Source organism: Belonocnema kinseyi, chromosome 9 (assembly GCF_010883055.1).
Source record: "Belonocnema kinseyi isolate 2016_QV_RU_SX_M_011 chromosome 9, B_treatae_v1, whole genome shotgun sequence".
NCBI lineage: Eukaryota > Metazoa > Arthropoda > Insecta > Hymenoptera > Cynipidae > Belonocnema > Belonocnema kinseyi.
The window spans coordinates 11430585-11445005 of NC_046665.1; the positions used below are offsets into that span (position 1 = coordinate 11430585).

Consider the following 14421-nt stretch of genomic DNA (forward strand, 5'->3'; position numbering starts at 1 on the left):
CACCTTAACATACCGTCGCCACATTTTGAGCCAAGACATTCCCGACGATAGCTGCAGGGCGTGCCATGCACACCCCGAGCATTTAGCTCACATACTATCTAGCTGTCCAACTCACGCGTGAGCGCCCTACATTCAAAGGCACAATGCGGCACGAAGAGTGCTTTATTACCATCTCTGTCACTCCTACGGCATTCACCTTAATATCGCTCCTCTAAGTGCTCCTAGGGAAATTGAGTCAATTGTCGTGAATGGGAAGTTCCGCATATACTGGAACTTTATATTCTCGACAATTGTTTCTGTTGCTCACTCGAGGCCTGACATGGTTCTTCTTGACTTCGAGAAGCGAACCATGTTCTTTACCGAATTTTCGGCACCAGCTGACAAAAACATCATAGCCAAGGAGAATGAGAAGAAAGAGAGGTATTGAGACCTTATAAGGGAGTTGCAACGATTGTACCCGGAATATTCTGTTAAACTGATCGTCCTTATCATCGGCGCTCTTAAAGATGCCAAGCTTTCACTTGCTAATAGCCTAAAAAGCATCCCTGCGTGTCAACAATATGCTAGAACACTTGCGGGAAAAATGCAGAAGGCGGTTCTCCTTGAGCCACTCCGTGTTCTTAGGGTGCACGAGGCTTTTGCTTTTGCTTCGAAATCAGACCAAGACCATTTTAAGGCAAACCCCCACACTGGACTGAAAGCAAGAGTTTAATGTACCACACGTCAATTCAGTAAGACGAACTTCATTATACACAAAATCTGTTTGAAACTTAATAGCATTTTCAGTTTGAGAAATATTCAAAGATTTATCACAAGAATCAATATTAAGAATTTCATCACCCACATAATCAATGTGGTCATGAGAATTCATACCATTTTCATTTTGATCTATATGCATAAATATATTAAGCGATTTTATAATAGGAACTTCATTACACACCGAATCAATCTGTTCATGAGAATTCACAACATGCTCTCTTTGAACGAAATTTGTAGATTTATTACAATGTTTACCTTTCTAGGGCAATTTATATTCTAGAATAGAAGCTTCTAATGTGTGTCCTAATGGTTTACACTTTTCTTGTACCTTCTTTCCTATTCTTTTACACGCCCCCACACACTTACTTATTGGTGGGAGTGGGACCTACAGTTTAAGGTACATTTTTCCACAACTTGGAACAGATTTAGAATCATTAAAAAAATGATTATTATACCAATTTTAACACTCGAAATAATGTTTAGTTTTAAAAATCATTAATAATTTTATATTGATGGTTGATTAACTTAAGGGCATGTGATACTTAGAAAATTGTCGATTTTACCAGTTTTAGGTTCCCCCGGCTTTTTTCTAGAATAATAAATATTTTGTCTTAAAAATTTAGGAAATGACAGCACAGATGCTAACGGACGTCCCCAAACCCCTTTTTGTAGGTTAATTCAAAAAAGTTTTAATTTTTCAAAATGTGATTAATTTGCATAACGTTTAGGAATTAGTATCGATTTTTTCAGTGTTAGATTCCCCCGGCTTTTTTCCTAGGACAAGAAATATTTTGTCTTCAAAATCTGGGAAATGATAGCGAACATGCTAACTGACGTCCCCGCACACTTTTTTAAATTTATTTTTCAAAAAAAATTTTATTTTGGTAATAATATGTGTATAATTCGAGGTTATGTGTGTTACAATTCGCCTGAGCGTTACTTCCAAACTACACAACATTTTTGGCCGAAACCTTTCGACTTACAAATAAACGTAGTAACTAATCTTCGGGAACTAACCTTGTTTGCAGGCAATTAAAAAACTTTATTTCATCAATAATTTTCAAATTATCGGAAAGGCAGAAATGAAAAACGACGTAACCTTAAAATAATGTATACAATTTTTATTTAGCACAGTAAATTTTTTTTTTTTATTATCCCTCAAAAAAGAGTCCCGGGACGTCCGTTATGATATTTTATAGCATCTCCGAATTCAGTTTTTGAAAATGTTCATTTTTGTGGATAAAAAGCCGGGGGAACTGTACCCGACTGACCACACGACGAAGTATCACATGCCCTTGAAACGTTTTTATTTTATTTTAAATTTTAAACGTTTTTAATTTTAAATTCTTAAAGTCTTCAAAATTAAAGTTTTAAATTCTTTCATTTACAAATTTACGTGTAAAAATGTAGACACAAAATTGAAATATTGTAAAGTAAAGGATTTTTGAATTAACTGTTGTAAACTGAATACCACGTACATGATAACTTCACAAAGTTTCAAGTATAGATTATTGGAAAGATAAAATCTAGATTAAATGATAACTAGTATTATTTGACAAAAATGTTGTTATAGGATTATCTCCTTCGAAACTTAGGCACTCGAAAAGTCGTGGAAGCTAACAAAAAAATAAATTACCTTCTACGTCTGCTCTAAGAGTAAGTGAAATATTGAAAATTTGAAATTGTGTTTAAAATTTAGAATTTAGAAGTTTCACATTACCATATTCATTATTTTATTTTAATTTCTTTAAATAATGAGTAATTAATCAATATTTTTTATGTTAATTTTGAAGTGAAATGTTTCAAATTTTTGTCTGATATAATTGAACAATTTTCAGAAGGTTCGAACGGAATTTATTCCTGAATATATATGATTCAAAATATGAATATGTTAAATATGCTCTAAATTTTCAGTAACTATTTGAATAGTAAAAAAAAATTTTTTTTTAAAAATGCGGAGTCTCATTTTTCTCGTAGGCTCAAAAGGTGTTCGATACTTATTAGTGGTCTTGAAAACATCCTTTTCGTGTAAAATGTCCACTGAGTATTGGAAGAGTTTAAACAAATATTTAGATATCTCCAAATTCCATTATATGAAAAAATTACTTATGTTATTTTAGTTTCCGCTGTTATTGTTTTTTTACTTCAGAATACAAAAATGATAAAATGCATATGTATCCAAATAAAACTATCAATTAAAAGTGGCAATTAAAAAAGCAATTTTTAGCAAAAATGTATTTAAGAGATCCCTAAATGTTTTTTTTTTCATGATGCGAATATTCAGAGGACATTTTGACACTAAAAGGAACACAATTTGTAGGGCAGATATTTTTGGAAAATATAAAGCATTTTTTGGACCACGCTTTATTTATTCCTATTTTTCGCACTTTTAATAAACTCAGTTTACTACAATGTAACCATTCATAGATTGATAACGGAAGTGTTTTAAAAAGTATTATGTAACACTTTTTAAGAGATGTAATGTAACATTATTACTATTATCTTAACGGGGACTGAATTTGTGTTTATTTATATTCTTAATTTGATTACTGCACTTGGCTGATTTTAATAAGTGATTTTACATACACCAAAAATTGAAATGAAAACTCCTAAAAATATATTGTAAAATTTTAAGTAGAATATTTAATTATAATTTCAAGAATTTTAATATAATTATTCACGGTATGGCTTCAAATAGAAATAGATTTTTCATGAAAAAAATTGAAGAGATTCAAAAATTATTAATTAAAAAAACTTTAGATTTGAGCGATCATTTTTTCGTATTGCTCTTTTTAAAAAAAATGCCTACAACTTGACCTCATCTAATTGTTGGAGTTAAACTCTTTAATGCCAGGAATTTAAAAAAATGACTTGAAGAAAAAAATATCTAAATATATAGCTATATTTGACACTAGCTTATATATTTTCGAAAATTGTATAATATCAAATTGTAGAGAATTTTTTTCTCTGGAAGGTAAGCTAGGTTTGAAAAAATGTATGATAAGAAGTGAAAAAAAAGTTCAGACAAAAATAAAATTTCGTAAATGAGTTATTGCAAAATTGTCAAGTCTTTTTCTTGTATTTTTTCAGTATGATATCGGTGCAGCTATCGAAGACTTTGTAAGCGACGATGAAGATTTGCTGTTTGATTTACAACAAGACTTCTCCGAAGAATTAGATGATTTTCCGCATGTAATGCAATTTATACGTAAATGTCAAGATCGCATGAAACGTCAGCATAAAAAAATTAAAAAATTACGAAATAAGTTAGTGACCTTGGTAAGTCTTATTTACGAAATTTCACGAGCCACATAATTTTTTTAGTATAATGCTCGTTTTCGTGATTTCAAGTTTTAAGTAAAAGTTCATATTTGTATTATATTGCATGAAATCTTTATTTAATTGCGAAAATAATACAAAAGTAAATAAGATAATCTCAGTAAAGAATAAATTACGTTTCTTCTATATACATTATGTTTCTCAACTGATTTTGACGTTATTTTCTTAAGTAAATATGATTGATGTAACAATACGGAATTTAGTAATAATAAAACAGAACATTGTGCGCGCTATGCACGCACTATTTAACCTTTCCTTTAAGGCCATGTTATGAGTGTAATAGCTGATCAAGTCAGCTCTAAGTTCAATATGTTTTCACCCATATTGAAAAATAAAAGTTTAAATAATGCGGAAATTTTTTTCGGAAAATGCTAATAAATATTAAAGGATCGTTTATGGTCTTGAAAAGAGTTGTAGGAAGAAAAAAGTTTATTTATGCAAATAATTATTATCGACGGACACATTTAGGTTTCACAGCAGAAGTTTGACTTTTAACTTTCTCTGACGGTAATCGTGCAATCTGTTTTACCCACAGACCCCTAGAAGTTCGAATTTGTCTACTCGCTGATACCAGACTAATGCGTATGTCAGACCAAATATGTTTATTTTCATTTCAAGTGCAAACATTAGTTTTTGCATTATTGGTGCATAATTTTCGTGAGCGATTGTTGTTGTTCTGTCCCAGTTTGATAAATATAAACCTCATAACTAGCCCATTGACAACATTGCAAATTGCTTGCAGGGTTTGACGACAGCATGGTCGGTATTTCTCCAAAATAGAAATTAAAAAAAAAAAACTTTTCACTATTCTAATTATTTAGGACCAGAGACAAATTCTTGCATGCCTTATATTTATTGTGCCAAATTTTTAACACGATATCTCATTTCGTGTGGACGTAATTTGGGAAAGAAAACTTCCACTGGTATTTTCTTCAAAAAAATTTTTTTCTTAAAATTTCCACTGGAACAGAGTAGAGACATGGACTTTATTAAATATTTTTTTTATAATAGTTGTACCATCGCCCGAGAGCTCTGGCTCTTGCAGTCATCCACGTTGCATTAGGTTAACTCCCCAATGCAACGAATTATGCGGTTACGTCACCAGTATCGCATAGTGCCACCCATAATAGGCCCTCTCTCGGGTAGAGGCCATGGTTCATGTGCGAGTGGTAATAGGATCGAACGGAGAGTACGACCAGGCAATGGCCCTGGACAAACTCAAGAACATCGTTTTAAATGGTCCGATTAAACTCAGGAGGGAGATCCTTACCTGTTGGCAAGAAAGCTCACCGTCGCGAAGACGATTCATGCAAAATCTGCATAAACTTTGGGTTAATATGCACCCGGAATATGCTCATAAAACGCTCCAGTATTGAAAAGGTCATGTATCCTTTTTACGCAAAGGGATATATGAAGCTCCTTTATCAAGAAGAAGAGCAAAATCCTCCAGAGAACATACCACTCGTTACAGCAAGACCACCGTTGCAGATAGCCGATAATGCCAACGTGAGAAATAGGAGATCAAATATTCACCCAAAAGTTTTTCTCAGGATGCACATATTAGCGAGTATGTTGCACAGCTTCAGTTTAAAATTGAAACGGCTAGACGGCATGCATGAAATGTTCAGTGCATCAAAGGAACTTAAACATGGCATACATTAACTACAAGCAAGTGTTTACTGCCGTGTGGCATGACTATTTGCTTGAAGTCTTAAAACTTTAAAAAATCTGCCCACGAATTATTGACTTTTTAAGTCATGCAATGAGGATCTGGAGTAGAAGAATTAAATATTTTTATCATGGACAAACGAGGGTAACTAGATCAATAAGGTTTACGATGGGTATATTTCAAGGAAACTCCTTCAGTGCACTATGGTTCTGTTTAGCATTGAACCCATTGAGAAAAATACTAAACAGCATGTTTCATGACTTCATAGTTCATGATAATGAGGGTGGTCATCAAGTGACCCATCTTCTATACATGGATGACTTGAAGCTGTACGCGGATCTGTAAAGCGGATCTTGACTACACGTCCTTAAATTTGCCCCCGGATGGGACCTTAAATATTAGGGTAGAAACCATAGCAGGAATGAGAAATACAATGGAGGCAGTAAGTTATCCACGGCGAGCACCCCAAAACGTTAGATCAACATGAAGTGGATCGTGAGGCATCCAATATTTAGCTAAGAAAGGATGCTCTGAATCCAGAGACGGAAGGATTCGTCATTGTGATACAGGATAAGGTTGCCAGCACCAGGAATGATCGCAAACACGTGCTACATCATCGTGTTACATGGTGGTCAAAAAGATTATATCCAATGGTAAAAATATGATGCACACATAGCAACTTTAATTGAGCGTAAATCTATGAAGTGTAGGTTACCTCACATTATGTTCAACTGAGTGAAATATGCAAATTACAATTTCAAAGAATTCTTTCGAATGAGAAGTATGAAGTAGTAAATTAGAATTGGGAAATACAGATTAATCAAAAAGTAATTAAAATTAAATAATATTGTAATATATTATTATTGATGTAAAAATGTATTTCTAAATTCAATCATTATGAAATTTAATTATCTTTTTACAACAATTTCAATAAATTATCCTGTGCAGGAATTAGAAGATTTAAACTTAAAGCTTCAGAACCATTAATTTATTCAGTGCACATGGTATTGGCGGCTAAGAGTGCACATGCCAGATACAAACTCCGCAATCCTCTCATATCTATTTGCATCCCAAACATCCAAATGTTTAGGATTTCAATACCTGCATTTTTGTTAAAGATAATTTCTACCAAATCAAACGTGAGTGTTAACGAGATTTTATAAACGCAAATTTAAAGAAACGTAGTGTGATGCAAATATGTAAAAAACAATACTCAACAAAATAGATTAAAATGCCTGAAAACAGTCTATAAATAAAAGTAGACTACGTATACCAGGATTTGCTTAAAAGTTGTAAATTGAACTATTTTTGAGTGAATAATTCAAACTATTAAAATGAAAAAATTGAATTTAAATAAATATTTTTCTATCGGAACTATTGTTACTAAATCAAATAATCCCCATTCATAACCGCTGCTAAATGGGTCTTAGAAGAAAATACATTTGCCCATTAAAAAATTCGTGTTCACATCCAAAAGTCAGTCTAACCATAGAGTGGCAATCTGGAATTCCAGTGACAGATACCCAATTCAGAAGTCATCAAAGTCCATTCAAACGTAAGTTAATGGATTTTATTTCATGGGTACTTTGTTAAAAATTCATCTTTTTGGTCGAAGATTCCTCATTTCAGTTAAAACCACTTTTTTTTGGTTCAATTTAACTATTTTGTGGGCCATTTTTTCTTGTTTTAAATTATTATTTTTTTAATTGAAAATCTGACTATTCCATGTTTGAGTTAAAATTTATTTTCTTCAGTTGAAAATTCAGCTATTTGGTTGAAAATGTCTGTATGTTTATAAAACTGTGTATTTTGTAGTAGAATATTAATATTCTTTGTGATGAATCCACCTTTTCACCTCTGTGGTTAAAAATTAATTTCGTTGATTATCAAATATAACTATCAGGCTGGACATTGGTTTGAAAACTTATGAATTAAAAAAAAAATTAATCTTCTGTTTGTTGTTCAAAACTAATCTTTTTTGTTAAAAATTAGATTTTCTGACTGAGAATTAGGTTCTTTTATTGAAAATTATTATTTTTTTAACTGATAATTGAACTATTTCCTTTTTTGTGTAAAATTATGTTTTTTGATGAGACACTTAATCTTCTTGATTGAACATTTATCTGTTTGGTTGAGAAGTTAATTATTTTGTTGAAAATTTTATGTATTCTGTTAATAATTCGTTTTTTATGCTGAAAATGCAAGTTTTCAACTGCAAATTCGACTATTTCATGTTTGTTTTAACATTGATTTCATTTAGTGGAATATTGAGCTATTTGGCTGAAATGTTCTGTATTTAGTTGAAACTAATCTTTTGTGGTGGAAAATTAATCTTTTTGGTAGAAAATTGATTTTTTAATTAAAAATTAGTTGTTTTTTTCAATGAAGAATTAACTTTGTTAATTGATTTCATTTTGTGTCGAAAATTGCTCTTTTCCGAGCTCTTTTTATGTTGAAAATTCATACTTTTTCGTTCAAAATGTATCGTTTGGAGTCAGTTTTGGTTTTCAAAAATAATTATTTCAATTTAAATAGCAGAATGATAATAATGAAAAAGAGTAATTTAGCACCTGTTGCGAAAAATAAAACTTTTTATTGATATTTGACGATAAAGAAACTTTTTCGCAGATCAAATACAAATTTAAATTTGGCTGAATATGTCTAGCTTTGTTTAAATAATAAAATATAAAATGAGTAAATCTTATACTTTCATCAGTTTTATCACGCACACAGATGAGATATTCTTTTTATTGCCTTTCAACTGAAACTTAAATCCCTAGTTATGTGAGTGAATCTTGTAACATTCTTTCCTTCCAGTTTTACAAATAACCCCATCCGCATTTACGAAAAATGACAACAATGCTTTCGAGATTTCTCAGTTGTAAGAGTTCGAGGAGGTTATTACTCTCGTATCACAGAATAGGGACTTTATTGCCGGAATGATACTTATTACCAGGCTCTTTTTGTTATGACTGAGTTCAGAAATGATTTTATTTTCAATAAACCTACTTGTGAACCTATGAATGAAAAAGAATTTACTTTACATTTTGAACCCAAAATCATATGTAAAATATGTTTCTTAATGTACATTGTAACATGTGGTTGGGAAGTAAAAATAAGCAAAATTCCTCTAGCTGAAGACCCCTGACAAAAAGTATAATAGTGTGTCAGAGATGGAATTTGTCTCTGGAGGTTATTTTGTATATGCTGTACAGCTTGTCGAGTATTGCGCGAAGTCATCGAGGATAGTTTTTAAATGTAATTTCTAAAGGTAAAATCGGTAAATAGTTGCTAAGTATCTCAATGTCTAAGTTCCAATTTGAAAGACTTTCAGTTCACTTGACACACTCCTCATATAGAAAGAAATAAAACAACCTCCAATTAGATCTTCTCTCTCTCTCTCTGAACCACTTATGCTTTTTCCTATAGTGTGATCGGTCCATTTCTATATTTCGATGGCTTCTACGAATTCAGTTATTCCTGATTAACACTGGGCTTCACGGTGCAATAGACATCGTCTTGGCTTAATACACTGGCATTCTGACTTCGAAACCCGTTTTGAAGCCAATTTTTGCGCTCTATTGATTCTTAGCAGCTCTTCAATAGTATTTAGTTATAAGATTAAATTTACTTAAAGGGGTCACCCTGTGTGATGGGTTGAAAAAATCGAATTTTTTTGTTGCATAAATTGATTCATAAATACGTTTAGAATATGCTGGCAAAATGGTTTTCCAATATTCGAAGTTTGTTGGAAAGTTACAGCAGTTAGAAAAGCTGGTGTTCGGAGCGCTTAGTTAAGTCATGGGGCACCGAGCCTATTGTAACGTGTCGGCTTGTTACCTGGGACCTCTAATACAAATTTAAACTTATATATACATGTATAGAAAGAGTTTTAGAGGGCCATCTGTTTTTTTCAAACTTGCCATGTGACGAGTGGGTCACGTGATCGGGCATTTCAGATTAATGGGAGTTAAGATTTCATAGTTTACTTGACTATACGCGTTTTTCTCAAAACTGTGTTTTTATAACTTGTCTGCACGATATCTCAAAAACGATTTTGTCGATTGCTTTGAAATTTTAATCGTAGATTGGGCACGTATATACTAGTAGGATGAACTAGAATCATTTGGAAATTTCGACTGGTTCTGTTTTTTTAGAGCAAAATTATCGAAAAAAAATCGTGAAATTTTAAAATAAATTTTCAAAAGCCTGTCAGTTATTCAATTTTGAATATTTTCTAACAATTCTAGTTCATTCTATTGCTACAAGTTTGCAGATTAAAATGTTGTTTGATTTTTTGTTTTCGGATAAGCCAATCAGTCTGAATCATGGAGACACTCAACACATCTTTTTTCAAGATGGATGTCTTCGGCGCTGTACAAATCATGTGCTTATGGAGATTTATGCTTAAAAGCGTTTTTAAACGCTCCTGAAATGTTAATAAATATATCATAAAAAGTTCAAAGTTCTAAATTATTATTGGTCTTCAAAAACAGTTAATAAAAATGCTGCAATGAATCGATAGGCACAAAAAATTCGCTCTGAACCGGTACTGTAATAAAGGTTGCCGGTGTATTAAGGCTCTTTATAAGAATGGGTACGCGGTTCTGAATGCGCCCCTATTTCAAAGAGACATAAGAAGCGATAAAAGCACAAGAGCTTGTATGAAATAAAAATGCATGGTTTCGAAGGAAGCTGTAGAGGTTTGTCAAGGCATCAAAGTGTGGCGACAAATAGTTTATATGAAATGCATGTGGAAGTGTTTCAGTGGAGTGAATGCAGCCTGAAATGAAAGTGTTTCCATACTAATGGGATCAGGTGGGGATCTTTGCATGAGGACTTTGTGAGACTATTCACCTGGGGTGATCGCGAGAGTGATTGATCAGTGACCTGGGTCGGAGCAGTGTTGCGCATTGAACGCGTTACTCAATAAACAACACGAAAATTGTAGATCAATCTAAAAATATATATCCCCTCATCGACATAATGGTTTATGGCATCCTTAAAGAGAGGATATTAACATCTATCGAGCCCGTATGGACTGCAATAGTTAAATAACAGATGCAAGAGAGGACTGGCAGGTTACAGGGAGATCCTGTTAATAGACAGTTGTATTATCCAGGGTTCGATCAGGTAATTACGCAATATGGCGATAGTTTGGATTAACTACCGCAAGGCATTCGATGGCAAGAACCATGAACTACTTATCAAGCTCCTTGAGTGCCTGGAGGTGCATACAAGATTTATTATAAAACCTGGAAATCCAAGAGACTACGAGCCATGTCACATATAAAAGGGGGGTGGGGCTTCCAAGGAGACTCAATCCGAGACTTTTCTGCATCTCCCTCCTGCCTCTTTCTATTGTGCTCCAAGGCAAATCTCTGGATACCTATGTGACCTGCCGAACAGAAAAGAATATAAGTTCAACTGAATTTTATATATGGACGACATTAACGCATGACGATCATGATGTTCAACTCATGGTGGAAATACTATTGAAAATCTTGGTAATGAAGAGATATATGCACATCTTGGAATACCGTAAGCAGAAACTCAAAATGTGCGTCTGTTAAAAATGGCCGTTGAAAAAAGATATGGCTTAATTTTCAGAAAAATATGGGCTTCTGAATTATCTGGTAAGCATAATATCTACGCGTCCAATATGATAGTCGTTCCTATACTGCTCTATATGTTTTGTGCAGTAAAATAGAATGTCGATGAGTTGAAGAATCTTGACCGAAGCACACGCAAGATGATGACAATCCATCGAAGTCATCAACCTAGATCTTCGGTATCTCGAATATACCTCACTCGAAATAAACAGGGTAGAGGTTTGCTGATCTTGGAGTGGCTTAAACGAATAACGGTTCAAGTTACAACCTGCTCATTCTAAATAGTGCAGACTTTCATATGCTACTCATACATGAACACGAAATCGTTAAAGCTGCAGCGTTTCTATACCATGCCGCAGATATGACCGCAGAGGTGCTTGAGCTCCCATTTGATTCCAGCGACATTACACATGGTCCATCATCACTAACATTTTTGGTGCTAAAAAGTCGTGTACAGGATGTAGAACATTTGCTTCTAGTAAGAGACCATGCTAACAAACTCCTTAATGGTAAATTCTACGGCATAATATAGTGCGTGGACTCAACTTATTCGAACTAGAGCCTACAATATTCTACCGATCTTTCCAAAAAATTCTGAATTAATTGAAATATATGGAAATTCCATTCATGGAAAACAAAATGGAAAGAAAGCAATGTTCTTTCCTAATCTGAATATTCTTATGATATAATAATAAGCTTTTGTTATTGTCGTAACAAAATTAAGTCAAAGTCATGTAATGTAATAAACATTCATTTCTAGCAATGTTAAGTGAAGAATATGATCCAATTTGGCTATAAAAAAATGTATTTATTTTGTTAAGTTCGAAAACGTTAAATGACACCTTGGTCATCAAAAGATATGGTAAATGGAAGGCCGCGGACGCCTTACAAATTTATTCGCGTTATTAAGTTGCAGCATTCTTGTATCCTTAGCGATTAATCTCAGTTGCGAGGAAAGGTTGCACGAGCGCTGCATACATGTCAAATGCGGAACTAATGCTTTCAATGGGTGCGCGCGGCTGAACGAGCGTTTGTGACGGAAAACTGAAATTTAAATAGTAAATTATTTCAAATTATAGTAACAAGAAAATAATTAAATGATTGTACCAATTAAGTGGCATATAAGTAAATAATTATAACAATAATGAATCTGGACTGCAGGAGCTGCAGATAAATCTGAACATAATCAGAGTGCAGCTCCTCATGCAGCCCAGCTGCAGTTACTGCGAGCGCACGAGATAACATGCACGCCATTTTTGCGATCTATTGTGTGTAAACACGGCCTGATGCTGAAAACATTCTGAGTCCCCTACAGGTCCTGCAGCTCGGCTGCAGTTACTGTGCGCTTACAAGATAAGATTCAGGCTATGTTTGCGATCTGCTGATTGTGTACATGTATTGTTTTTCAACACGGTTTGATGCTAAAATGTTGCACCATAATTGTTATCTGGGTTTGAAGAGTGGATTTGTGAAAGGATGCAAACACCACTTGAAAAATATTGTTGGAGAAACAAAAACGTTGTGTAAAATTAAATATATTTAATTTTTCACATTTACATTAGCAAAGTCTTTAATTGTGTACTGTGAAAAGGACACGTTTGATTCCTTTTCTGCACATTCTTACCATCTCTTACATATTGACGGGTCTCAATGAAGATAGAAACTGAGTACAAATATTGAGCTTCTAAGCTGCGAATATAAATGACGAGCGCGATTAAATATTATGTAATTAATGAGTATTCATTAGGGTGATTCATAAAAAACTTGTTTTTATTTTTCGGCAGCCGCATCGCGACATTTAGTTTCTTTGGGTGAAAATATACTCCTAAAAATTTAGTTATAAAAATGTAGTTATAAAATGTAAAATCCCGGAAAACAGACTAATATAAGAGCATCATTTTATACCTAAAGCTTTTTTGAAAGAATTGCAAAAATTCTGGGACAGTCCCCATACATTAGGAGCTGTTGCCATCTAAAAATGACCCCAGCTTCCAGTAGAATCGCGGTAAATTACACCTATTGCGACTTCCCACGACAGTGAGACGGTTTGTCACATGATACTATAAAATCACGACAGACCGGCGTAACAATCAAGTGTCTTGAGGACGCAGAAGTGGCCCAAGGATGACAGCTTCCTGCATCCATCTCGAAAGTTTTTTGTTATATTTTTGGCACGCGGGTGTAGCTTTAAGGTTATGAACTGGTCATAGTTTCGCTTCAACGAGAGCATCGATCACAAGTACAATTAATTTAAACGAACATTTTCAGTAAAATCTGTTGCAGCTTTCTTTTAGGGTCTTAATATATATTCTTCTTTTCCTTCTCCGCTGAACCGTTGACTATCCTTCGAGCATTTGGCAGGGCAGGATCGTGGCCAACCCCATAAGAGCGATAAAGATGGTAATAAAGCACTCTTAGGGCCGCATTATATCTGTAGAGATACGTCACTCCACTTTTTTGTCGTGCGGCCCTTTTTATGGGACGTGTAGCGTCACTTCTTGCCTTTGCTTGCATGGGTGGACAAAAAGCTGAAGCCCTAGGTTTGCGCAATACGAGCTCTCCTGAGTGTTGCATTATTTCCTGATATTCACCATAGAGAATCTCGTTATGCCTATATATATATATATATATATATATATATATTTCGCCAGGAGCGGGTGCTTATCTGAAAAATTGCACCCGTTTCCAGCGAAATCGCGGTAAAATTTCAGCCACAACCACGTCTCACAACCGTGAGATAGGTGGTTACAGTCTGTAAAGAAATCAATACGACGATCCAGCAAAAGCCTCGTGCACCCTAAGAACACGGAGTGACCCAAGGAGAACCGACTTCTGCATTTTTTCCGCAAGTGTTCTAGCATATTGTTGACACGCAGGGATGCTTTTTAGGCTATTATCAAGTGAAAGCTTGGCACCTCCAAGAGCGTCGATGATAAGGATGATCAGTTTAACAGAATATTCCGGGTACAATCGTTGCAACTCCTTTATAAGGTCTCGATACATCTCTTTCTTTTCATTCTCCTTGGCTATGATGTTTTTGTC

General features: G+C 33.9%; 1 protein-coding gene across 17 annotated transcripts in view; it reads left to right on the forward strand.

Annotated features, from left to right (window-relative positions):
• Window positions 1-14421, forward strand: part of LOC117180904 (angiogenic factor with G patch and FHA domains 1) — a 600913-nt gene that overhangs the window by 212756 nt on the left and 373736 nt on the right. For all 17 annotated transcript variants that reach the window (XR_004468075.1, XR_004468074.1, XR_004468073.1 and 14 more), the window contains one exon: window positions 3850-4038. Coding sequence is in view for 11 of the 17 variants with exons in the window: in XM_033373513.1 (XP_033229404.1) it covers window positions 3850-4038 (189 nt within the window). In the remaining 6 variants the exon portion in view is untranslated. The remainder of the gene's footprint in view (window positions 1-3849; window positions 4039-14421) is intronic.